At 61.3% G+C, this 25386-nt stretch overlaps 1 protein-coding gene across 7 annotated transcripts; it reads right to left on the bottom strand.

The window, feature by feature from the left end:
* Positions 1 to 855: 855 nt before the first annotated feature.
* On the bottom strand, positions 856 to 22566 carry SNED1 (sushi, nidogen and EGF like domains 1). Of its 7 annotated transcripts, none has more exons than XM_037406204.1 (33): positions 22235 to 22566; positions 18963 to 19250; positions 18247 to 18387; positions 17391 to 17553; positions 16375 to 16500; positions 16108 to 16221; positions 15190 to 15303; positions 14799 to 14912; positions 14550 to 14666; positions 14133 to 14258; positions 13759 to 13863; positions 13187 to 13300; positions 12910 to 13026; positions 12317 to 12433; positions 12114 to 12230; positions 11756 to 11869; positions 11501 to 11674; positions 11227 to 11340; positions 10198 to 10311; positions 9656 to 9769; positions 9455 to 9568; positions 8525 to 8821; positions 7135 to 7318; positions 6932 to 7044; positions 6151 to 6429; positions 5582 to 5726; positions 5153 to 5235; positions 4272 to 4358; positions 3947 to 4063; positions 3375 to 3465; positions 2674 to 2757; positions 2402 to 2439; positions 856 to 1963 (listed from the first exon to the last, which is right to left on the bottom strand). In XM_037406204.1, the coding sequence occupies exons 1-32, from the start codon at positions 22436 to 22438 to the stop codon at positions 2403 to 2405; spliced, it is 4338 nt and encodes a 1445-aa protein (XP_037262101.1). In that variant the 5' UTR covers positions 22439 to 22566; the 3' UTR covers positions 856 to 1963; position 2402. The 7 variants fall into 7 exon arrangements, with proteins under 7 accessions (XP_037262101.1, XP_037262102.1, XP_037262107.1 ...); XM_037406205.1 differs by having other exon boundaries at positions 3375 to 3462; positions 22235 to 22565; XM_037406210.1 differs by having other exon boundaries at positions 8525 to 8587; positions 22235 to 22565.
* Positions 22567 to 25386: the final 2820 nt, after the last annotated feature.

The raw sequence follows: 25386 nt of genomic DNA, 5'->3' as shown, positions 1-25386 counted from the left end.
CTCGTTCCTCCTCATTGACCAAGTACTTTAAAAAATATCCAGTTTCCATGAAGTGTTTTTATTTAAAAAAAAACAACCAACAAACAAACAAAACCAAACCAAAATAACTAATTAATTTCCAAGGCTAGGTTAAAACCCTCTGGCTGCATTACATGCTGTGCTGGTGGTGGGCCGGGAGGGAGGCAGCAGGCTGCTGTGCGGGCTCGCAGCAGAGCCACGCATCCCATGGCTGCAGGGACAGGCCCTCCAGCAGCACTGACTGGTCTGGGGGTGGCACTGACCCAGCGCTGTCCTGTGGCAGGGCTGCGTCCACCTTCACAGCCCGCGTTGGCGCTGGCCTTGTGGCTGCCAAGGCAGGGGTGCAAACCTGCAGCCCCCAAACCTCCCCTCCCCTGTGGATAGCAGAGGCTGTTCTGGCTTTCCCCTCACCCTGCTCTTCCAGGCAAGGGCTAGTTTCTTCCTGTGCCCTTGCGGCAGGGGGCTGGAGCAGGGTCAGGCAGCCTTGGAGGAAAACGAGGCGTGTGTCACCATCTGGGACTCTAGCTCTCCTCTGGGAGAAGAGCTAGAGCCTGCGCAGGAAGGGAGCGTTGCACCGGCCTGCTGGTTGTGGCTTCACATTGTCCCTGCCGCTCCCAGGCTGCTGCCAGATGCCTTGGCAGCTGCTTCTCTGGGACAAGCACTGTCAGGCTGCTCCCCAAAGCTCCTGCACCTGTTCTGCTCCAAGAGCATCTTCTGAGCTGCAGCTCAACATGCGTGGCTGAACAACAAAGCGCTCTGCGATGCTCGCAGGAGGGGAAGGCTGCCCCGTGAGGATGCCCCCCACACTGCTGGGGAAATAACACTCTATACCATAACTACAATATATCTCTGGTAGATATTAATTTATAATATACACTGTGTACATTAATACACAAATCTATGCTTAACTAGTGTTGTCATACAAACTCACAAAAACTAGGAATGTTTCTAAGCTACACTTTTTCCTTGTCTGCCCTGCCACAGCTGTTGGACAGCCACCGTGTGCATGCCGATTCTCTCCTCCACAAACAGTGCTGGCACCTCAGCACCACATGGTGCCACAGGGAATGCAAACAGGATGGCAACAGAGCTCGCTTCCTCACTGAGCCCATGATGTGCCCTGCACTGGCTTGGAGGTGATTAGTGTCAGAACAAGCATGGTGTTACACCTCAGCTGATGAACTTCACCCTACACATCGCTTTTAAAATTCTTTCTAGGTGCTATATTGCTTTCCGAGCTGGAAGTTTGGTTAAAACCAGGGATTGTTTACAAAGCAAAGAAGAAAAGGCAGGCAGTAGAAGCTGCCCAAACGTGCCCCACTAGAGCAGAGGAGACAGGGACGTGCCCCCACTGCCCACACTTCACTGCTCAGGGGGGCTGTTCACCATTTCCAAGTCCATCTACATAGGGAAGGTCTTCTCCAACCAGACTGTTGTGGGCCACCTTCCAGGTGATAGCTAAGGCTTTTTGGTCTGCATTATATTTGTTGTATCTGTTGTATTTGGGGGTTATAGGTAATTTATAACCTTGGATTACAGAAACAGGTTGGTACAGATGCTGTTGGCAGGGAGCTGGGGTCAGCCCCACTGATGCCTGAGCAGAGCTGGGAGCCTGTCACTTGTGCAGAGTGGCTGGGAGGGACCAAGTGGGGCTGGACCCTCAGGGGGCTGCTGCAGTACACTGGTGCTCAGCTCCTCGGGGGCAGAGAGGCGGCCAGAGTAAGGCAAGCCAGAGCAAAGGCAGTGCTGGTCCGGCGGAGGGAAGGGACTGCTGCTTGGCGTGCCGATCCAGCTGCATGTGCCTAACGGGCTGGAGGAGAGGGAGAGGCTGATGCCAGGCAAGAAGGTTCCCCTGCTGTGTTCAACCCAGTGAGCAGATCTGATCTTCCTGGTGTTTTAAAAAGCCCTTAGATGTGGAAAGATGAAGCTTCTACTGCTTTGAACCCTGTGAAGGAGCAGGAGGAGAATGAGCTGATGTGCAGAGTTCCCCACTGCTGCCTCTTCCCACCCTCTGCACCCGTCTCAGGCTGGGAGAAGGGGACCTGCCCCCTCCGGAGCTCCAGCCTTTGCCTTGCTCAGGCAGGCAATGCTTGGGCCCTTTTTGTGCAGAAATCACTTGTTCATGGGGCTGCAGAGCTGCAGGGAAGCATAGCATCGCCCCTGCTCCTCCAACCCAGCTGTGACCAGGAGCCATCAGCTGCATGCCCAAGCCTGACAAGCACAGCAGCTGGAGAGCCCCTGCACGCCCTCAACGTGGCAGCATGAGCCTGGGCTGTGCTCTGGCCTCCAGCCTCCTCCCCAGCTCCCTGCACAGAGATGCGCACAGCCACAGGCAGGAACTGCCCCTGCCTGCAGCTGAGGAGAGCCTGGAGCAGGTACTTACTCTACGGCTTCTTCAGTGTGTGACTGTTGCTTGGTTTTCTGAAAGAGAAGGGAGGAGAGCACCATCAGCCAGTGCTCACAGGGAGGGAGGGCATGCTGAGCCAACATCTAAGCCACGGTCATGCGCTCCTCATGCTCTGCTCTGCACAGGGTGCTTGCAGTCCGCCCCCAGCCTAAGCACCCCTTCGTGTGTGGGGTGACACTGCCAAGCTGCATCCTCCCATCCCTGGCCACAGGACAGTGCACTCAGTACGCTGCCGCTGCCAGCCATACCTGCTGGTTGTCTTCTCAGAACTGGTGCTCGCACAGCTCTCCTTGTAGCAGATGTCCTGGTGTACCTTGTAGACTCTCCTGTACCTACACACACACAGAGGTGAGTTCTAGGGAATAACGGGGACAGATTTGCTTTTATAAGTGCAAGGTGGGAGTCTGGGGGCCTCCTCCATTTCCTTCCAGACTGTGGTAGCCAGCCTTAGTAGGAATGGGGCTGAGCCTGCTGTGTTTGAGGGCTGGCAGCACATAGCCAGGCCCCTGCGCCTCCATCACGGGAAGGCTGGGGAGGGGCAGGGCTCAGAGCAGAGGCCCCCATGCTCTGATGCTGCAGGAGGGCTGGCCCTGGCCCTCTGCTTGCAGATGGGGAGGCAGTAGGCAGGGGATCTGCTGCTGCCTGGGGGTCACACACACAAAATCCAAACTTGCTGTCACGTAGGTGGCTAACACTGCTACGGGGCTGTCATTTCAGCAGCACCCTGCCCTGACACGCAGCTGGCAGGGCAGCCCCGGGGGCTCGAGGGCACATGAGGTGGCTCAGCCTGTGCTGGGGAGGGGGCAGCTGCAGCCACCTGGCAGCTGCCAGCCAGAGTCTGAGACAGCCTCACGCATGCTCTCCCCTCCCCAGAGTCGAGCTGCAGGGAGACATCCCTGGCTCTGACCACAAGAGGAAGGGGGGAGCACAACCCGCAGGCAGTACTCACAAGTAGTGGCAGGTGCCTCCTTCCCACACGGGGAATGACTTGGTTTCCGAGTACAGCCGTGTGCACGAGTGTGGCACGTTCTTGCAAGCTGCTTGGGGAATAGGAGAGGGGAGCTATCAACAAGCCCATCTCTGGCCCTGCCTGCCTGTGTCCTGTGGCAAGGGGCTGGTAAGTCCCCCCAGCTTCCCCTCTGCTCTCCTGGAGGGCTAGGCTCAACAGAGCTGACCCGCTGGCAGCAGCAGAGCCCCCAGCCTCACTATAGTGGGCAGGACACGAGCCTGGCAGAGGCAGAGGGCTTGGCCAGGAGCGGGGAGCAGACCTGCACTCCCAGATCTGCCTCAACTGGCAAGAGCAGAGCCCAGCCCCTCTCTCTGCAGCCGGCAGAGCCCAGCCCTCTCTAGTGGAGCCTAGGCATGGTGGGAGCCCCTCGGCCAGGATGAGCTGGGTGCTGACAGGGTGTACTCCTTGACCTGCACCCTGCAGGATCTGTGGCTGGGATTGCTGCCAGGCTGGGCACATGCCATCCACCTGCCGGAGGGAGCTCAGCCCTCCAGCAGCAGTGCAGCACTCACCCAGCTCACAGAGCCGGCCCTTGAATCCTGTGCGGCAGTCACAGTGGTAGGACTCAGCATTTCTGCTGCAGGTGCCTCCGTTCCTGCAGGGGTTCGTGGAGCAGTTCTGCCCCTCACCTGCAAACCACATATGGCTGTCAGACCCTGGGGCCAGGACACAGCCCTACCCACCCCCTGGCATACGAGGGTGCTCCTGGGGACCACACTGTGTGACCCTTGTCCCAAAAGGGCAGCAACAAAGAGGGCAGGCTGGTGCCAAACGCCCTGCCTGCTTGTGGGGCCTCAGCTGAGTCCCTGCTGCTCCTGTGGCTCCCTCTGGACTTACTCTTGCTCTTTGCCTTGTGCAGCTGCAGTGCCAGACTGCCCTGGCTGGACACCTCCACATTCTCCAGCTTCACTGGAGCCTCCGGCTCTGGGAAACAAGAGGGTCAAATGTCACATCCAGCTGGGGCCAGATCCAAAGACTGCCCCTCTGATGGGATTCAGCCTGCTCGCAGCACAAGGGGGCTGGTCAGGCCTCAGGCGGTGGTTTAGCCCTTCCCCGTTGGCACCCCATAGAATTAGGGTGACCACCCTGCCCTTCCTGGGCATCTGTGGGACATGGAACCCTGCGGAGGCAGGGGCAGAAGAGAGATGTGCAGCAAGCTGCCATCAGGTGTGCTGGCCCCCTCCCCACCCCACGGTGGAGGTGGGGGTCCCAGGCCTGGTAGGATATATCTCGGGCCGGCACTTGCATCCCTGGTATTCTGGGGATGACAAATAGGGGACTGGGCCTGTGCCAGCAAGGGGCTTCTTGTCCAGGTGCTCTCCTCGATTGCGAGGCTGTGCTTGGGGCTGGGGGCTGGGGGCATGGGGGTGTCAGGCTGCTGGGCAGGCAGGGGCTGTACTGGAGGGCTGCAGGGTCACTGCCTGGGCTCCTGCAGCTGCTGGCAGGGAAGAAGGCCAGCCCCTGCTGCAGCCAGCACTGCCTCCCATCAGCAAGAGCTGGGCTCCCCAACCAGCTGTGCGTTACCCCTGTCCCTGGGCAAGGGTCTAGAAGCAGGGCAGAGGTTTGTTTGCCCAGGGAGAGATCGGAGGGCTCTGCCCTCCCCTATGGCTCCCCCAGCCCTACAGCAGCCTGCCCAGCTGCCACCCTGTCCCTGGGGGGAGGCCTAACAGATGGCACTGGGTGACAGGAACGGGCCAGAAAGGCAGCAGAGCTCTTACGCGTCTTCACAGTGATGGATTTGCCCAGCGTAGTGCTGAACCTGGCGCTGATCCTCCCTCTGCCATCCACCAGCTCGGTGAACCTGGGATAGGAGAGCCATGAGGGTACAGGGCACTGCAGGTTCCCCAGGCCACAGCCACCCCATGTGCTATGGCTGGAAGCAGTTGGATAAAGCACTCGCTGGTGGCATCAGGCTTTGGTGCAAGCACTGTAGGCTCAGCTGTGGGCAACATGAGGGGGCCTGCTCACCGGGCAAGGGCCTGCCTGGCTCAGGACCCCAGCAGGTGGGCAAGAGGCTGCAACCCAGCAGGAGCATGGCTTGACCCTGTGCGCGCCCAGACAGGGGAGCTGGAAAAAGGGGCTGTGCTCAGCCCAGTGCCTGGGCCAAGTGCTAGTGGAAGAACCAGGAGTGATGGAGCAGTGCCTACCTGGGGGCTGATGAGGGCTCCTCAGCTGTGTCATGATCTGCTAGCAAGCGCAGTTCAGGTAGGAAAGCTGGGGGCAGCCTGTTGCGCAGGACCCGGGGGTGTCCAGTTTGGCTCCACCGTCTCTCTGGAGCCCCATCCCTCTGCACTGCAGACCAAATTATTAGGCTTAGCAGGGAGCAGGCCCCAAGTCAGCACAGCAATGCAACTCTCTGCCTCTCCCCTCATCCCCAGGCTGCCTTTTAGGGCTGTCTGGGGACCTATGCACACTCTCCACACACCTGGGCTGCAAGTGCCTGTCCCCGTGAAGCACCACTGAGCTGTAACTCTGCATCTGCCCTCTGCTAACAGAGGTGGAACCCCGCCACCCCCACCTCCCTTTGCAGGGGACTTGTGTCCTGCCCCCGCAGCCTGCTGCAGGCACCTGCTTCTGGGGCAGCAGGTCCCCGCGGACTCATTATTCTGTTGGTCAACTGGTTTCCTACGCCCTGCCCTGATTCTCTGCTAGCCAGTCAATCTCTCATGCTGCAGCAAACCCGCACCACCCCAGCCCTGGCAAGCTAGGCACTCACAGGTGGCGACGTAGAGGTGGATGGGCTCACTGTGCACTTGGCCTTGCTCCGTGTTCTGCACAGCTGTCACGGACAGGCGGTACCGCTGCCCAGGGAGCAGGTCCCGCACTGTGTAGGACACAAGCTTCCCGTTGGGCACATAGCGGCTCTTCACACTCTGAGCAGTGGTAACATTGATGATGTACCCCTCCACGGCACCGGCGGGCGGCTGCTCCCATGCCATGGACACGGAGGTGGCAGTGACGCGGGAGGCAGTGAGGTTTTGCGGGGGGAGAGGCCCTGGGGCAGGCAGGAGGAGGGGAGAGAAAGGGTCAGCACTGGTGTCCTTGAACGGTGACTGCCCGGCTCGCCCACACACCGCTTTACAAGCAAGCCACGCCCCCAGCTTGCCTAGCCACGCCCCAGCCAGCCCTCGGCTCGGCTCCAGCCACGCGATGTGCCCGGAGGATGCTCGGCGCTGGGCGGGCAGGCGAACCCCCAGCTCCGGTCCCTGTCCTCCACCTGCCTTACAGCAAGGGATGAGTCAGGCCCGTGTGCGCCCCACGTGGGGCTGAGCTCATGCCGGTCTTCAGCAGCAAACAGCATCTGGCAAGGGAGGACACGCCGCTGCCCTTCCTGCCTGCGTGCCTCCTGCCCGCCCTGCTGGCCAGACGGGCTGCCTGCCCTTGCAGCTCCCCCTCCCTGCAGCTTTCCTGCTGGCCTTGAGCCGCACCTGCCCTGCGCCTGCTAAACCCCTGGGCCCCTGCCATGGCACGGGGGCAGCGAAGGCAACCCCACTCACTCGTCCACACATGGAAGGGGGCTGTGGCCAGGCTCTCTGAGGGGTGGTCTTCTGTCCCCAGGCCGCTCAGTGTCGTGACATGGACAATGTACCTCTCTCCTGGCTGCAGGTCCCTGCAGGAGAGGAAGGCAGGGTGGGAAGGGGTGAGGCTGGGCAGCCTCAGAGGGCCACCTGGCCCAGCACCCGCCTGCTGCCCCACTCACAGGAAGGTGTACTTGGCCACGCTGCTGTTCAGCTCCACGGTGTGGTCTGCCAGGTCTCCTGGCTGGTGGATGGAGACACGCACCCTACTGACAGTGGAGTGCTTGACCCGGTGGAGAGCCCACTGCACCGTGATGGCGCTGGCCGTCACGTTTGTGATCTCAAAGCCTTCCACCGGACGCGGTCCTGGCCGGAGCAAGTACAGAAGTCTGTGGTCAACCACTGGTCACTGTGGGTCACCCTGTCCCTTCCCCATGCCCCTGCAAGGTGGGTCCTGCCTGTCCCTTTGCATTCGCTTCCCCAGTGGGAACAGCTCAGCACCACCTACCCCACCAAACTCACACCCCCTATACCACTGTCCGGGAGCAGGGGTGCGGGCAGGTGGGATGCACACCTGTCTGCCTGCCTACAAGGCCTCATGCCACCCACGGCACCATTGGGACCGTCCTCAGTGGACTGGCTCCAGCCCCCTGCTACCAGCTCCAAAGGGACTGCAGTGCCTGGCCCTGGCCCTGAGCCCACCGCACAGCCCAGGCTGCCATCCCGAGCCCAGATCTCACTGCCTCTGGCCCCGGCTCAGGGCCTCCCAAGACTGTGGCTGGGGGCATAGGCCCTTGCCCTGCCCAGTGTCACCATTGCCTTCTCCCCCAGCCCTCACTCAGCCGCAGCCTGCTGGGGGGGGGGGGGGGGGATCTGGCCCAGGGGCTTCTCCCACCACCCCCTTCTCTCTTCAGAGGGCACTTTTCTAGGTCTAATCCCCTCCATTCTCAGTTTGTGCTCCATTTCTACATCCACCTGCCCTAGAACGCAGAACCAGAACCTCAGCTGTGCCACCTGCTCGTGCCCTGCCCCCGGAGGCCTCACCAAGCCTCCTGCCCTCCACCTGTGGAGCAGAGGTCCTGCCAGCCCTTGCCCACCCTGGCACACCCCCACACCAGGCTGGGCAGGATGCAGGGATGACTTGCCCATGGGGCCCCGCTACCCAGCACCGGGGCTTCCTCCAGCTCAGCCCCACAGCACCAGGGATGTGTGCTACCCCAGGTCCAGTGTCAAGAAGTAACTGGTGTGGTGGGCGCAGCCTGGCTTTGATGAACAGGATCTGGGAGCGGTCCCCGCTGCCGGCTCCCTTACCAGCCCCTGGGCAGGGGCCCAGTGAGCCTTGGGGGGTTTGGTCCCCTTTTACTCACAGCAGAGAGAACAGCAAGCCTCTGTGCCAAGCGCTTTCCAAAGACTCCCAGCTGGATTTTAGGATCTGCGCCACCAAACCCACCAGGGTCTGACACCAGGCTGGGCTGTGGCTGGAGCCGGCGGCGGGGAGGAAGAGGCACAAGCCCCAGCACTGCAGGGGCTGCATGTGCTCACAACCGCGAGTCCCCCTGGGACACTACTCACTAGTGCGCGTGGTGAGCATGATGGGCCTGCTGATATCATTCTTGTTGTTCACGTTGCGTTTGACTGAAAAGACAGAAATATTGTAGGCTCTGCCGGAGGCTAGTGCCCGCAATTGGTGGGCAGAACGACTTCGGTCCACAAAATCTGTCCTGCGGTAAGAGCCGTCGAGGGATACGTACGTCACGGCGTAGCCGTCAATGAGTTGCCTGGCAGCTGCGTCCTCAGGTGGGTGCCAAGAAATCAATACACCAGTGTCCTCCACCCTTTCCACCTTTAATGAGGTTGGTGGCAGCAATTCTTCAGGGTGTGGGCAAAAGCAAAGGGGAGAGGTAATGCCATGAATCTTTAGAGAACAGACCCCGGCAGCAAGAGGCAGAGCGGCAGCAATGGAAGATGGGGCCCTTGCTCTCTCTCCCTCAGTGCGCCCAGCAGGAGCCCTGCAGGCACCAGCTACCACAGGCCTGGCAGGCACAGGACGAGTCAGGGCACCAGCAGCGCTCCCCGCCACTGCAACCCAGCAGCACCGGTGGCCAGGCATTTGCCACCACCTGCCAGGATTGGGGCGCCAGCAAGACAGGCCAAAGACCACACAGAAGCCAGTGCTGGCCATGAGAGGCTTCCCTCGGGTGCCTCAGCCTCCCCTCCTGAGGGCATCCGAGGGATTGCCATCGCTGCTGGGGGCCAGGGACACCTGTCCCCAGTGTCCTCATGCCAAGCCTGGCACCTGCAGCAGCAGCTCAACACACCAGCACCTGCCTGCAGCATCGGTGGGGCCCAGGCTGCCCCCCATGGAGACAAGGCCCCAGCCCTGCCTGCCTCAAGGAGAGCTGCTGGTCCCGGATGGCGTCAAGCCCCATGTAGGTGGTGGCCACTGCCAGGTCAGTGTCGAGCCCCATGCCATGTCCTGGTGCCGCTGATGAGGGCCTTTACCTTTTTCGCAGCTCTTGCCTGTGTAGCTGACTTTGCAGGTGCAGCTGTGGGTGCCATTGCCGGGCAGGCAGTAGCCTCTGCTCCCGCAGGGGCTGGAGAAGCACGGGTCGCTGGCTGTGGGAGAGGTGCCGGGCCCAGCGGTGTTAGCAGTGCTGGCTGGCCCAGGGGCCGCCCAGCACCGAGCTGCCCTGCCCGCCTCACCTGTCTCGCAGTGGTAGCCGAAGAAACCCTCCGGGCATACGCAGAGGTAGGAGCCCCCATAGCTCTCACACTCCCCTCCATTTCGGCAAGGGCCCGACTCACAGGCGTCCACTTCTGGAGGCAGGGGGAGGCCAGCAGTGAGCAGGGGCCCCAGCGTGCCAGCAGCCAGCCCCGCAGGCCAGAAACAGCCCCTCCGAGGGGGCAGCAGGACAGACATGCAGCCTGGGGCTCAGTGCAGCCCATCTGGGCCCAGAACCCCACCCAAGTGCCACGGTCACCGCATCCCCTGGCAAGGGGTGGATGCCTTCAAAAGGGCATCACCAGCAGACACCTTGTTCCTTGCTCCCTCCCCACTGGATCGGTTTCAGCTCTGCCCCCAGCACCAGAGGCCAGGAGGTGCACGAGGCACCAAGCACATGGAGCAATGGCTCAGGTTCAAGGTCCCCAAGAGCTGACCAGCTGCCTGGTTCGGTGCCAGTCCTGGCCACATGCTGCGGCCCACAGCCCAGCCTCCTGCCACCCTGGTAAGGGCAGGTCCCTACCTGTCTCACACTGTGTCCCCACAAAGCCCTCAGGACAGAAGCAAGCGAAAGACCCAGGGAGGTCCCGGCAGGTCCCTCCATTCTTGCAGGGTTCTGAATGGCATTCGTCAACATCTGGGGAGTTATGGGAGGAAAGAGTGCCAGCTCAGCCCGAGACAGGGGGCTCAGAGAGGCAGCACTTCTCCCACAGGGTGCAGACCCTCCCCACATCACTTGCTACCCCAAAGCCCGCTGGCCAGGAACAGCCCTGCTCCTAGGGCCGTTGGGAGCCCACTGCCCCACACCTGCCTCTCTGCAGGGGCTGCGTTGGGAGCTGGCCATGAGGAAATGCACTCAGGGACACCTGGCAGTGTAGGACTGTGCCAAGAGGTCCCATAGGGTGCCTGTAGCATGTCCCCTCCTCTAACCCCTGGCAGGTACCCCACCTTCTGCCACCACTGTCCCCTGCCAGGCCCTGAGGAGCTGGGCTAGAGATGCCTGCCAGAGTCCCACCAGCCCTGAAGCTGCCCATTACCCCTTCAATGAGCACCCACACACAACCACAACCACATGCATACACAGGAGCAGGAGCACAGGGCAGCCAAAGATGTGCAGCCTCAAGTTGAATTTCCTCCCCGGTCTTAGCTGACAGCTTTGGAACCATGCAGCGCACTTCCTACCCAGATCCCGAGATCAAGGGCTTGTCTGCACAGGCTTGGCATGCATCAGAAGCCACTGCCCCCTCAGCGATGGGGGATGCCCACACAGCATCCGCTTGTGGGAGGACGCAAGTAGCACACCTGCCCCTGCAGCCCCGACCGGAAGCAGCATCTCCCCACTGGCTCATCCCACAGCTGGCTGGGAGCTCTTGGAGAGAAGCCCTTGCCACAGACTGATCTGAGCACAGACAGAGGACCGAAGCCAGTGCATGCAACTGCAGGCAACCCAGCTCCTGACCGTGGGGGTTGTTCCCCGGGGGCTGGCAGGTGAAGCAGGGTTTGCTATGGCCACCTGTGGCAGCCCCGAAGCATTCCTGGCACAGTCTCTCACCTGACTCGCAGCGGTGGCCCACGTAACCCGGCTCACACAGGCACAGGAAGCCAGCGATGCGGTCCTTGCACTGGCCACCATTCAGGCAGGGCTGGGACCAGCACTCATCAATCTCTGCAGGCATTTGGGCAGGGGAGAGACAAGGTGAGAGCTATGAATGCTGGGCAGGGGTCCCCAGTGGGGTTAGGACCAAAGTATGTGTCCTGGGGTCACCAAGCCATGGTTGTGACCACAGTCCACTGGGACATCACCGCAGAGCTTGGCCACTCCTCACCATCACATTCGGGGGGGTCACTCCAGATGCCTGGCAAGTGGCAGACGCGTGGGTGGTTGTGCTGGCTGAGGGCATAGCCCAGCTCACACTGGTATTCAGCCAGCGAGCCCACCCTGGTGGAGTTGAAAGAGGCCTGGGCATGCTTCACCTCACTGGGGACACCGCAGTCAACCTCTGGGGAGAGACAGGGGGGTGAGGGGGGCCTGCAGAAGTACCCTGAGCCCCTGGCTAGCAGGGGCAGCACAAGGCCCTTACCAGACTGGCAGTGCTTCCCTACATAGCCCACTGGGCACGTGCAAGTATAGCTCCCGCCAAGGTCCTCGCAAGTAGCGCCATTCTCGCAGGGACTAAGGAAGCACGGGGAGGGCACTAGAAGAAAGCGGAGCAAACTGCAGAGCTGACAGAGCCCAGGAACCAGAGCCACCCCTCTTCCCCCTCCAGCAGTGCTGCCCTGCCCTCCAGCAAGGAAGAGTCAAAGCACTCCAAATTACGGGGAGGGGGGTTCAAAGCAAGCAGCGAGGCTCGCCTGCTGCTGCCATGGCTGTCAGCTCTACCAGCTGTCCCATCCCCTCCCCAGGCAGCCCCAGCCCTGGCACATCCTGCTTACACCCACCAATCTCGCAGTGCCGGCCGGCGTAGCCTGGGGGACAGTCACACTTGTACTTGCCGATGTAATGGAAGCAGGTGCCCCCATTCTGGCAGGGCCCTGAAGCGCAGGGGTCCGGCTTACCTGGGGGCAGAGGGTAGGCGGGAGCTGAACAAGCGAGTGGGACAACTGCCACCTCTCCTCCCCGGGTGGGGGCCAGGGGGCCGTACCAATCTCGCAGTGCTTGCCGGTGAAGCGGTAAGGGCAGGTGCAGTGGTACTCGCCATCCGCCTCCCTGCAGGTGCCCCCGTTGCGACAGGGCCCCGTGCTGCAGAGCCGTGGCTTGGCTGCAGAGAGAGTGCCAAAAGCAGGGGTCACCCACTGCTGCAGGCACACTGAGAGCCACCTCCTCCTGCCAGCGGCCTGCCAAATCCCTTGCTGTTGCAAAGCCGAGCACACCTGGGCCTCACAGCCCTGGGCTCAGCAATACTGCAAAACAACATCCCAGCAGATGCACACCAGGGCTGCCGGGGGAGGGGGCACGGGACAGGTGGCTGCTCCTGAGGCCAGAAGCTCAGGCATGTAAAAACTCCAACACAGATGGTGTTGCGCAGGAAACACAACAACTACATCGGCTGACTGACTGTCAGGGACTGTGAAGGGAGCCATGCAATCCTCCCTCCACCCTGCAGGATGGGATGGGATGGGATAACACACTCCCAGCTGCAGTTCAGCAAGCAGCCACCCATCTCCCACGAGGGTCCAAGCTCTTCTCCCACCCTCTGCCAGGTCCTGGGGCTGGCAGGGAGCTCCATGTGGATACCTTTCTCACAGTGCTTGCCAAGGAAGCCTCGAGGACATTCGCAGGTGTACGAGTCATCGTGAACCTCACAGGACCCCCCATTCAGGCAGGGCTCAGAGTCGCAGGGGGATGGCATCGCTGCAAAGCCAAACACACAGGGCATCACCGAGCACGTACAACCAGGGGTGCAAGGGCTGTTCCCCGGCTGATGATGGTTATAACCCTGCTCGCCCTTCCAGCCCCTGCCAAGTGTCCTTCCCTGGGGATGGTCCTGCATGCCCATGGACGAGAAACTTACTGTGGTTGGTGCCATAGTCAGTGTGGCAGACGCAGAGGTAGCTCCCACCATACTCCATGCAATACCCGCCATCCGGGCACTGCGTGTTCATGTTGCACGGTGTGGTGGTGACTTCTGCAAACACATGGCCAGCGCCAGCCTCCGTCAGCCAGTGGCAGGAAGACACCCAGCCAGCTGCCTGGCCAGAAACAGGAGTCTCCTAACTTTGCAGGGTCTGATGAGACAGGAGGGACCTTATGTACCCCACACCACAGACAGTGCAAATGGCAAGGGCCAGCCTGGATGCCCCACAAAGCTGCAGGGCGGAAGTGTACAAAGACTGTGGTTCCCTCCCTACCCAGGGGAGCCAAGATGGGGCCAGGGGCTGGGAGATGCATGTCTCAAGGGGGAGCGATGGAGATGGAAGCATTGCCTCCTCACTAGGGGACAGTATTTCCAGGCTCAAATTTAGCGCGTGCCCCCGGTACTGTCGTAGGTTCAGGCACAGACAGTCTCCTTGCTTGCCTGCAGCCTGCTTGGCTCAAGCATCCCAGAGAGGGTGCAACGACAGTGAACAAGAAGCTTTCACCTACCGAATTCACAGAGGAGACCAAAAAAGCCAGGTGGGCACTGGCAGATGGTAACATTCCCTTCCAGACAACTGCCCCCGTTGCGGCACTCGCAGCCTTCTGAGAGCTCTGCAAGACAGGAGACGGGAGCTTCCCAGGACCCTCCTGCTTGCGGGACTGGGACAGCCAAGCAGCCTTGCCAGATACCACCCATGGGAGGGGCTCAGGTGGGCAGCAGCCATGAACCCCCGAGGCATGGCCTCCTTCAGTGGGATGGACCCGCTGTTTAGTCCAGGAGCCCTGAACAGGATCTCTGGGGTTGCTGCTTCCCCTTCTCAGGAGCACGAGGCCTCCCCTAGAGATGCCACACACCCCCAGAGACACCCCCCAGTACTCACTGTCTCGACAGTCTTGCCCAGTGTAGCCCTGCTGGCATTCGCAGACATAGCCCTGCTCCGTCTCCAGGCAGCTGCCTGCATTCTGGCATGGGTGGGAGAGGCAGGCACCGGGCACACGGGGCCCACCTGTGGGGAAGGGGGAGGCTGAGCCAGAGCCATCCCGGCCTGAGGGTGGAACATCCCCTGTCCCAGGGGCTGGGCAGAGCCAGTCTAGCCTAGCTTCATGCTGGAGACCCTGACATTGCCGAGCACCCACTGGAATGAACTCCATCTCAGCAGCACCACAACCCCTCTGCATAAGCTGCCCGCCAGCTTTTGGCGGTGCCTACAGCTGACCTTTTTAGCCATTTGCCTCTTGCTGCCTGGCTCCCCCAAAACCAGCTCCTGGGCTGGGCTGAGCTGAGCGTCTCCACTCACCGTACTGGCAGTTGTTGCCGTAATAACCTGGGGAGCAGGTGCAGATGTAGCGGCCGGGGCGGATGTAGTTGCATGTCTGACGGTTCTGGCAGCTCCGGTCCTCGCAGGAAGACGAGTCTGGGCAGGGAAAGCAAGCGTGCAAGTGATGAGCACAGCCTGGCCCTGAGAGAGGGACTGTGACAGCCAACAGAGCATGGGGGACACAGTCCCTGGCATGGGTGGTCCTGGGGTGCAGGCAGAAGCAGGCACCTGTCTCACAGCGCTGTCCCACGAAAGGCTCCAGGCACATGCAAGTGTAGTTATTGACCAGGTCAACACAGTGCCCACCGTTCAGGCACGGGCTGGACTCACACTCATTCACCTCTGCAAGGGGAGGTCAGGAGAAGCTGTCAGGCCACACGCAGGCACTGCCGGGCTGTCGGTTCACCCACTGCCTCCCATCCTGAACGATGCTCAGGAGGCAGAAAGCCACAGTCGGGGAAGGCAGGGGAAGAAAATAAATAAATAAAATCGGCACCACTGGCAACATTGAGCGCTCCTCTCCCAAAACTCTGGCCAGGAGTGAAGCACAGTGGGAAGGCAGCTTGTCAAGGCATGAAGCGCCACCATCTCCCCACCCATGGCTGCTCCTGCCACCCACCTGTCTGGCAGTCTGCACCCGTGTACCCTGGCTGGCACAAGCACTCTGCTGTTCCATTCACCACCTGGCACCTCCCGCCATTCTGGCACACCCTGCTCTCACATGGAGACTCTTCTACAGCGGGACACCAAGAAAAAAAAAAAAAAAAAAAAGAGGGGGTGTCAACTCAGGCACAGGACCAGCACACAGAATCGTCTGCACACAGGGTGATGCTAGGGCTGGGCAGAGAGCACAGCTCACAGCCATCAACACTCCCTCCAGCAGGAGACAGCCATGTCCCCAGGCACGGCTCTTCCCAAAACCCTTCCCTCGGCAGCTCAGCCCTTTGATCCCCCTGCGCCTCTTGGATGCCATCGTGCTGCACTGGGCGTTTCTCCCTCCCTCCATTCCCCAAAAGTCAACTCCCTGCTCACCATCTCCACCACCGCGGGGGCTCACTGGGAGCCAAGTGCTTTGGCGGCACCTCCACCAGCAGGTGGAGGCCAGCGGAGGGGGAAACCAGCCACCACGGCCTCTGCCAGGGACTGGGAGAGTCCCCACTGGCTTCAAAGGGCTTGGGACCAGAGCATCACCTGCAACAGCAGGGCCTCCGAGACTTGTTTAAGCACTAATCGCCAGCTTTCCTCACTGAGGGAGTGGTGGTGGGAAGAAGTGCTGGCAGCAGCGCTAAGCGGAGCCCTCAGCGGAGAGGGCTGCCAGCAGCAGGAAGGGCTCATGGCCAGAGCAAAGCTTCCTTTGCCTGCAGCAAGCTGAAATCCAAGACGGCTGTTGCAAACTGCTCGAGCCCAGCAGCTGCCGCAGCAGCCCTGGTCTCAAAGAGCCCCCCACCAAGAGCAGCAGTGCCCCCTGAGCCTGGGGTCTCAGCTCTTCATGCGCGGCAGAGAGCCAGCCCTGCTGTGCCGGCAGCCCTGCACTCACCAGTCTCACAGCTGGCACCTCTGAAGCCCAGCGGGCACCTGCAGCTGAAGCTGCCAGCACCATTGAGGCAGGTGGCTCCGTTCTGACATGGGTGGGAGAGACACTCATCCACATCTGAAACAGAGCCCCAGGTTGGGGCAAGCGCTCAGGGCAGGGACAGGGACAACCTGAGGGACAGACAGACTGCCAGCATACAGCGGTCATGCCAGCAGCGAGACCTGCTCCCCATGGCAAAACGCCGGGAGGGAGCTTGGGGCCGGCACTCACCGACGTGGCACCTCTTCCCGGTAAAGCCAGCCAGGCAGGAGCAGGTGTAGGAGGGGTTCCCCGTGATGCAGTCCTCGATACACTTCCCCCCATTGAGGCAGGGCCGCAGTGTCAGGCAGACAGAGGCTGTGGGGACAGGCAGTGCCCCCCTGTCAGCCTGTGCCCCAGCAGTGCTCACCCACCACCTTCCAGCCACACCAGCGCCAGGGTCTGTCCCTGAGCCCGCCCAGCTCCCTGGGGTGCTCGGGAAGCCCATGGGGGCCACCTGCCTCACGGTGGGGCAGGGTCTGCTCCTCACAGGCTCCCCTGGGACAAGGGGGGCAGTTTTATTCCTCATGTGCAAGGGTGAGAGGCTGCACAGGGTCAGCCCTGCCAGCCAGGGGACATAGATGACGTGCCTTCACCTATCACCCGAGACAGAGGGAAAGGGGGTGGCAGAGCCCCTGTACAGCAAACCCACCAGTAACGCGAGACATGCGCAGATCACAGGTGGGAAAAGATGGCTGGGGGGAGCAGGGACGAGGAACGGGAGACCAGCAGCTCCGTGGGGAAGGTGTCAGGACCCCTGGGGTGGGGAGCGTGGCTCAGCCCTGGCACCCTGGCCCCGTGGGGGAGGGTGGCACCAGCCTCCTAGGACTTATGGAGATGTGCATCCCCCAAGGGTGTCAGCCCCTTGCACCCTGCCCTGCCTGCCAGTGGGGTCCCACCTAGGCACCATCACCTCCTCCCCAGCCTCCCTAATCACTCCCCGCAGGCTCTTTTATCTCAAAAGTCTTCCTCCCCACCCCATTTGCTCTCCCAGCCCCTTCCCAGCCCCAGGGCACCCATGGGTGCCATTCCCAACCACGGCAGGCAATGAGGACAGTCCCCCCATGGCTGCCTCCCCTCCCTCCCCAAGCCCTTCAAGCAGTTTCCTCCACCCCGTGGAGGTGGGGGTTGAAGCAGGGAAAGACGGGGCTGGAGAACAGTATGGGGTTGGGTTGGGAGTTAAATAAACCTAACTGCTGTCCTCTTACTTGTATTGCTGCAGCCCCCCACTTGCACCTGGGCATCATCGATTCTGAACACCCAGCGCCCGGGGATACCCACATTTGTCGTCATCTCCACGTCAGCGATGTCATCGGTGCGGGATCCAGGGATGTTGAAGTAGCGCTTTCCATCACCAGCGTTAAAACCTGCCTGGGAGGACAACAGCAGAGGGTAACAAGACATCACTAGTGTACAGAGGGAGGCGGCTGGAGCTTGAGGGCTCATGTCTCTCGCCCCTCAGCACCACTCGGACCAACTGTCCCATTCCACACAGCACCAGCCAACGCCCAGCCCTGTCCACACGCTGGGACAGCAGATGGTGCACGGGGGTGAAGTGGCCACCCTGCCTGCACGGTCCCTCCCCTGGGATTCAAAACCCATCTGCTTCCTCTCCACCTGCAGCATCCTGCCTGCTGCAGGCTGGCAGGCAGGGGGCCAAGCACAGATCAACTGCCACTAAATTCACATATCCAAACGGGTACTAGCGGTTTTGCGGGTGTGGGTGTTGGCTTTTTTTCCCTTAAACACAACAACGCACACAAGGATTAAATAAAAATACAAGCAAAAGCTATGCTGGCTATAGCAGCTGCTCTTAAAGGCTGAAGTTAGGAAGGAAAAGGGACTACAAGGCAGCAGCCAAGGCAAAGACCTGTGGTTTCAGGACAACAAAGCCCCCTGTATGATCTCGGCTTTGGGAGCCAGAGCACACACAGATATTTAAGAACTTTTTTTTTAAAAAAAAAAAAAAAAAAAAAAAAGTGCAGAGGGAGCCAAACCAGGAACTGCAAACTTGCAGGGCGAATAGGCTACCTGGGCGCTCTAGGGGCTGTGTTTGCCGCTTACCTGTGCTGCGATGCCGCCGAGCCCGGCAAAGTCCCCCCCACTGCTGGCGTGCATACCCGTGGTCCAGGTGATGGACTCATAGTTGAAGATGGTGAAGGACAGCTTGCCATCCGTGATGAGGACAATCTGGAAAGTGTTTACCTGCAGCGGGGAGGGGAAGAAAGCAGTGAGCAGGCAGGCGAACTTGTCAGAAAATAAAATGGCGAAAGCATTTAGCAAAGGAGTGTTTCTTTCAGCCCCAGTCCTCCTCTGCTAGAAAAGGCAGTTGGGTTTAATTATTTTTAATCCTAAGGTGTTGCGATTCCCCTGGCCTAGCACCCCAGCCAGCCGAACAACTCTATTCTCCTCCCAGGGGAATGGGAAAAATGGGGAGGAAACATGGTTATTTGGCCTCTGGAAAAAAGTCACCAAACGCCACATGCGACCCACTCCTCAGCACAGGCAGGCAGGCAAATGCTGTCCTGCTGCTGCCCAAGAAGGGGAACGCAGCCTCCACGTGGCACAAAGAGGAGTGTTTGGATTTGCCAGCTCAGCGCTGCTCTGTCACGGCAAGGTGTCGTGACAGAGCCACTGGGGTCGGCTTATCCCTACTGACAACTCCATACCATGTGCAGCTGGAGCACCACTGCCATGAAAGGCACCAAAGCTCTGGTGGGATGCCCCTTTTAAAAAAACCCTACCCCTAAACTAATGGCCGCTTTGCCCCACCTACTCACCGGCGAAAATGAACTGCCCCCAAAGAAGGTCACTCGGTACCAGGTGGCAATGAACACCCACTGCGCAGAAAACCCCGGGAACTCGGGGAAATACTGTGCGATGTCCCTGCTTGCTCTCTCCAAGATGGGCTGTTCAGTGCTCTCCCGGTAATACACATCGCCTGCCCGCCGGTTATCCACATCTGCCCAGAAAGCCGCCACCACACGCCGGTCCTTGGAGATGGGGAAGGCCACCGGGGTGAACTGGGAGACCTCCTTCAAGAATGAGATAATCCCATTGTTGTTCACCTGCAGAGAGGGAGGGAAAGAAATGGGCTGCCACAGCTGATTCCTGCCACCGGCAGGAATCCATGTTTTAAAGGCACTTTCCATTTCACCATTCCTTCCCACCACCACCACCCACCACCACCCCCCGCTTTCCACAAATATTGGAGCGCTTCCCCTTCCTGCCTTTGGAAGCGGAGACGTGCCCCGGCACCCGCAGCCCCCTGCCTCAGCCACTTGCTTGCTGGAGTGCGGCTGTGGGGAGGCAGCCACACGAACAAACCCAGCCCTGTTCTCCGCCGCGGCCGGGCCAGGGAAAGGGGGAACAGCTGAGAAAACTGCAGCAGCCCCGGTGCTTTAAACAAACAGCGCCCAGCACACTTGGCCAGCTCACACCGATGCTCTATTGGCAGGGACAAGGGGCTGTTTCGCTTGCTCCCTGCTCTCTTACAGCTGACATGCAGCCTGCAGGGCTGGGGTCTAGGGCTGAGCATTGCTGCCATCCCCCTGGCAGAGGGGGTCGTACCCATGCCAGACAGCCGCCAGCCCAGGACAGGGGGAGTCTTGCTGGGCAGCAAGCCATCCACCGGTATGCAGCAGTCTGAGCGAGTTAACAGGTCCCCGGGTAACCAAGTGCCACCATCCCATCCAAAGCCCCCTGTGCTGTCTGGGCCTCGACAGGCTGCTCTCATTAGAGTGGGGGATGCCAGACACCCGGGGTGAGATACTGCAAGCTCCAAGCTCTCCCCAGCACTAATTAACTGGGGCAATTAAGGTCCTGGGATGCCCAGCCCAGGGACACATAGCAGAGGCAGCCCTCAGTCCAAGGAAGGAAGCTGGACACAATGGATGCTGCTGCCAGTAGTGCTGCCTCCTGGCTCAGGGATGCAGTGGGAGCGAGGAAGGGGAGGAAAACCCTGCCTGCACTGCTGCCTGAGCAGGGAGCGAAGGGGCAGGGATCAAAGGGAAACACTCTCGCCTTCAGCCCCATGTTCCCAGGAAGAGATCCCTGCTGCAGTGGCAACCCAGCGGGGCAGGAGGCTCCCAGCAGCTTCGGTCCCCTGCCCACAGTGCTGCCTGCAAGCAACAGCAGGACAGGCAGAGGCATACAGCCCCCCAGCTGAGCTCCCTGGCGTGCAACGCCTGGCACCAGCAGCATCAGCCTGGCAAGCCCTTGGGCTGCAGGGTGATAAAGGGAGGGCACAGTACAGGCAAGAGGCTCTCAAGCAGACAGCGCAGCCCTGGCACACAGCAGGCAGGGGCAGGCAGTGGTGTCACGCTTGCGTGCTGACAAGAAGCCAGGAGCCAGTGTCCTGCCAGGAGCCACGCTGAAGCCAGGGTGCCTGGATGCTCAGGCAGGGGCAATTGGACTGTGAAAGTCCCATGCAGCCCCTGAGAAAGATCCCCAGTCCCTCCATGCAACAGGGCAGTCCTTGCTGTGACTAAGGGGAAGAGGATTCCTGTTTCCCAAAGCCTCCGTAACCCCACAGTGTCCACAGAGGAACATTCTTCCCCTGATTAAAGCAAGATGGGAGAGAGCTGGAGCCAAGAAGGGCTTTTTTTATTGTTGCTGGTTTTTGCAAAGGAGGAGGGGGAGGTTGAAGGCAGCCCTCGAGGACAGAGGTTTCCAGGTGAGCACAGCCCCGTGCCAGCTCCCCCAGGACAGTGGCTCCCCAGGGAGGAGCAGCCCTGCCACACAGACCTCCATGCTGGGAGCCCACGAGCTGGTGCTGCAGAGCCAGGGGGATGCACTGCCTTTGGACCCCTGCAGCCCCTCCAAGACCCAGAACTGTGCTGCAGATCCAGTATGGAATGGCCATCACATCACCTGGCTTCTCCCAGCCTCGTCTATCTTCCCACTGTTGCTTAAGCCCCAAGCCCACATCCCCCCCACCCAATGGCAACTTTTATTGGGGGGCGGAGGGGAAAGGCACCGGAGAGGACCAAGGACCTCCTGTGCTTAGCCCAGGTGGTGGGATGACGCACAAGTCTGAGACGGCATTGAGGTGATACTGAGCCCTCTCCTCCACCAGCCAGGTCTGGATTGTCAGTCAGCCCAAGCAAACCAGGGAAAAGAGAAGGAACAAGGATGCTGGAAGATTCACTGCACCAGGTGGGAGCTGGCAGGGGGAGCACGGACTCCACCCCAGGATGCAAAGGCAAGAGTTCAGAGCCAGCACCACCCAAAATGCTCTGGGGACAACCAGGCAGTCGGGGCTGCTCCTCTGCCTGATGGGGGACACGATAGGCTGCTTCTCTAACTTTTGGGGGACATGACAGTCCTGGTGTGACTCGAGTTCTCAGGCTGCAGTTGAGGTGGCTCGGGGGCTGCAAGGGAGCACCCTGCCAGGGGCCCCAGAAGCCCAGCCATCCTGACGGGCACAGGGAGGAGAGGGAGCGGGATGTGCTGAATGCCCAGCCGAGCCTGCTGCAACACAACCCAAAGGGCAGCTGTGTTCATTCTGCACGGCACCCGGAGCCCCGCCACCTCCTCCCCAGAACACCCGCCATCTGGGGGACGCGACACGCCTGCTCCGAGCTCTCACCCACCCGCCCGCCCAGCCCTGCTCGCTGCCGCTGGGACCCCCACGGCACCCCGCTGCTGGGCCAGTCCCATCGGGCGAGGGAATTTCTGGCTCCAGCCAGGGCTGCGCTCGGGGCTCCCGGCTGCAGGCGAGCACTTCAGCCGGCATCCCCAGCACGGCGGGGCCGCGACCCTCGCCAGGGCCGGGACCCCTGTTGCGCTCCCTGAGGCTGCCCCCGCGCCGCCAAGCCAGGGCTCCGGCATGGCCAGCGTGCCTCCGAGCCCCGGCACATCGCCCCTCCGCCGTCAGCACACCGGTATTCCGCTGACGCTCCGAGTTACATGGGGACCACCCAACAGCCCCGGGGAAACTCCGATGCACTTGGACGCATCCAAGCAGGACTGTATTTTAAAAACAATGAAAATACATAAAATGAAACGGGAGGCCCCGGGGGAGGCCGCCCCCCCAGCCCCCGGTACTCACATAGAGGCCGGTGTGGCCCGCGCCGAAGAAGGGGAAGGGGACAGAGAGGGGCCGCAGCTCGGAGCCGCCGTCGTCCTGCTTCCGCGTGGCGGCGTCGCCCTGTGCCGGCCCGAAGGGGTAGAAGTCGGCCAGGGGCACCACGCCGCCCGCCCACAGCCACTCGCCCAGGGCCACCAGCACGACCCAGCCCGCCAGGCCCCGCATGGCCGCCGGGACCCGCCGCTCGCCTCTCACGCCGGCACCGGCCACCACAGCATGACGGGGGAAAGGCACCCGCCGGCGGGCGCGGAGCTGAGAGGCGGCGGCGGCGGCTGCGCGGGGCGGGGCGCGCGGGGCCACGGCTCGAACCAGGCGCCCGCTACAGCTCGATGCGCCGCCGCCGCGCTCCTTCACCCCGCTGGCCTCGCCCCGCCGCGGAACATTTGCATAGCCCGGGCGGGCAGCCAATGGGTGGCCCGCGCGCTGGGAGGGCGGGGGCAGAGGGGCGGGGCATGCAAATGTCGCGGGGGCAGGGGTGGGATGGGCGGAGCGGAGGCGGCAGCGCCCACCGTAATGTCCCCCCGCCCCCCCCGCCAGCGCCCCGCAGGGCTCCCCTGCTACCGCCTTCAACGCCCCCCGCAGGGTCCCCCGGCGGCCCCCGCGGAGGGACCCGCCGCCTCCCCCCTGCCCACGGGGGAGAAGCAGCCACCGCCCCAATACAGGCGTGGGTGCAGAGCCCCTCAGGGGCCAGCCGCTGCCCCGCTCCCCGCAGCTGCAGTTCAGCAGCGGCTCTTCGCTGCTGCTTTAAAACAGCGGGCTGGAGGGGAGAAGAAAAAAGAGTGGAAGAGAAAAAAAAAGGTGTTATTTGCTTTTTTTTGCCCCCCTCCCCTTTTTTTTTTTTCAGGTGCTAAAAATATTATCAGGAAATTCTTTTCAGGAATGCCATGTTTTAAGTTATGCTTTAGGCTCAAGGGCCTCTTTGTCTCCGCTGGAGAAAAAAAAAAACAACCCACAACACACCCACCCTGCATTTATCATCAGCAAAGGGTTTTATCAAGAAAGCCCGAGTTTCCCAGGGCACTGTGGGGGCTGCTCCCCAGGGGACCCCACTAAAACGCACCACTGGTTTTGGTAGTTCATTGACAGTGAGCGGGGGGCGCTGCCTGCAGCATGCCAGGCAGGTGCTGAGGTGGGGTGTCCGGCCGCCCCAAGGGCTCGGTGCCCCTTCGCCTCCCAGTGCCCAACCTGTTCCGGGCAGGAGTGGCTGGGGGGCCTGGGCGCAGCTGGGGGGGCCGGGAGGGGACCCCATCTGGCCCCATCCAGGGTCCCTGCAAACCAGGGAGGGCTGTCGCCTGCTCCTGGCACTGGGATGACGCTGGAATCTGGTCCCCGGCTCCAGAGGTTTTCTGTGTTATTCCACACTCCCGCTGCATAAATATCCTCTGCTGTAACGATTGCAAGGCACATTTGAAAAGGGGCCAAGGAACAAATTATGTAAAGAGTGAAGCAGAGGAGCAAACAACAGTGGGACTGGGTTAGGACCAGCCGCAGATGCTGCCGTGGAAAGTCTGCCTCACCAGGGGCCCAGCTCTGTCATTGGTGCGAGGGTGCTCCCAAAAGCCTCGCCCCCACGCCGCTGGCCACCCCGAGTGGGATCACCACCTCTCTGCAGAAAGGAGAAACTGAGGCACGGGGGAGGGGCCGGCAGTGAGGCTGGGCACCGGGGGGACGTTGCGGGCAGCAGGGATGCAGCACCCGAGACAGAGCTGGGTGGGCTCCAAAGCTCCAAAACCCCTGGCCACACCAGGACCTGCCCCTCCCCCCCCCCCATCAGAGGGGCCCCGAAGCCGGACCACGAGGTCTGCCCAATGCCTTGAGACACCAGAGCACCTTGGCGGGACCCAAGGTCCTACGTACTGCCAGCCCCCACCCAGCCCTGCTGCCAAACTCGGCGAGTTGTCCCTGTCCCTTTAAAAATCTCCTGGAAGAAAGTGTTAAAAGGAAAGGGAGGGGGGGAGGGGGAAGCGAAATCCAAAATAAATAAGCGGCCACATCCGGATTTCTCCCTCGAGACACTAATAAAGGCTTTATGAGTTTGATATGAATTACCCTCCCCAGCCATTTACAGCTGATCTTCTGGAAGGTATTAGGCTGCTCGCCCCTTCCCCGGCCCAAGGGATGCCGGGGCAGGGGGATACAGCGGGGGCACTGCCACCCCTCCATGCAGCCCATTCACAGCTTAGGGGTGTCAGCTGAGACCCCTCTCTTCTGGGGAGCAATGTTGGGTGTGGGGGTCCTCTGGGCTGTTGCAGTCCACCACCTTGCACCCAGGAGGCTGAGCCCTGCACTCCTGTGGTGGGGGTTGCACCCACCTTGTGCCACACACTCCCAAAAGCTCTGTGTCCTGGCGCTGCCATGCCATGCTATGCCATGCCATGCCATGCCACGCCATGCCACGCCAGGCCCCGCTGCCAGCACAGCTCCCAAGAGACATGGGGACATCTGGCACCCACCTGGCCCCCCACTGCCAGCATCCCCCACAGGGGCTATCCTGGGTTTCTGCCAGCGGGTTTTTCCTCCAGAGCCAGGCAGGGCAGGCAGCAGTGAGCAGCCCTGCCAGCAGCCATCCCAGGCGTGAGGGAAGGATTTTCTTCCAGGCAGGCTTCGCACGGGAAAGCACTGCAATGCTCCCCCTGCATTGTCCCAGTCCAGCTCACTGGGACGTTAAATTGAAAGCAGCAAATGGAGCAGGGAAAACAGCTGTGGGCCCCAGCCAGCAGCCATTTCCTCTGGGCCAGGAGCTGAAGCCGTTGCGAAGCCGGGCTCTGTGCTGGGAAGGCTGGGAGGAGCGCGGAGGGAAGCAGTCCTTTTCCATCCCCGCACCATTTGGCCAAGCTCTGGCCGCCACCGCCCACTTCCTCTCCAGAAGCAAATGCCCCTTTCCTCCACCTGTAGCTGTGTTTAGGGTGTCCAACTTCTTGGTGGCCTCTGAAATGAGGCTGGGACCCCCCATGCCCACCCTGGGTGATGGGTTTGGTGGGCTGTCACTGGGGTGAGGACCAAGCAGATCCTGGGGGCACCCCAGGTGCTCATCCCAGTCTTCCCCTGCCCTTCCTGGCACCCGCTCCCAGTGATGCTCCTCAGCAAAACACCTCGGCATGGGTGCCAGCAGT

The sequence above is a fragment of the Falco rusticolus genome, chromosome 13 (genome assembly GCF_015220075.1).
Source record: "Falco rusticolus isolate bFalRus1 chromosome 13, bFalRus1.pri, whole genome shotgun sequence".
Classification (NCBI taxonomy): Eukaryota; Metazoa; Chordata; class Aves; order Falconiformes; family Falconidae; genus Falco; species Falco rusticolus.
The sequence above is the reverse complement of the archived record's forward strand: the minus strand, read 5'-3'. Positions and strand labels throughout refer to the sequence as shown.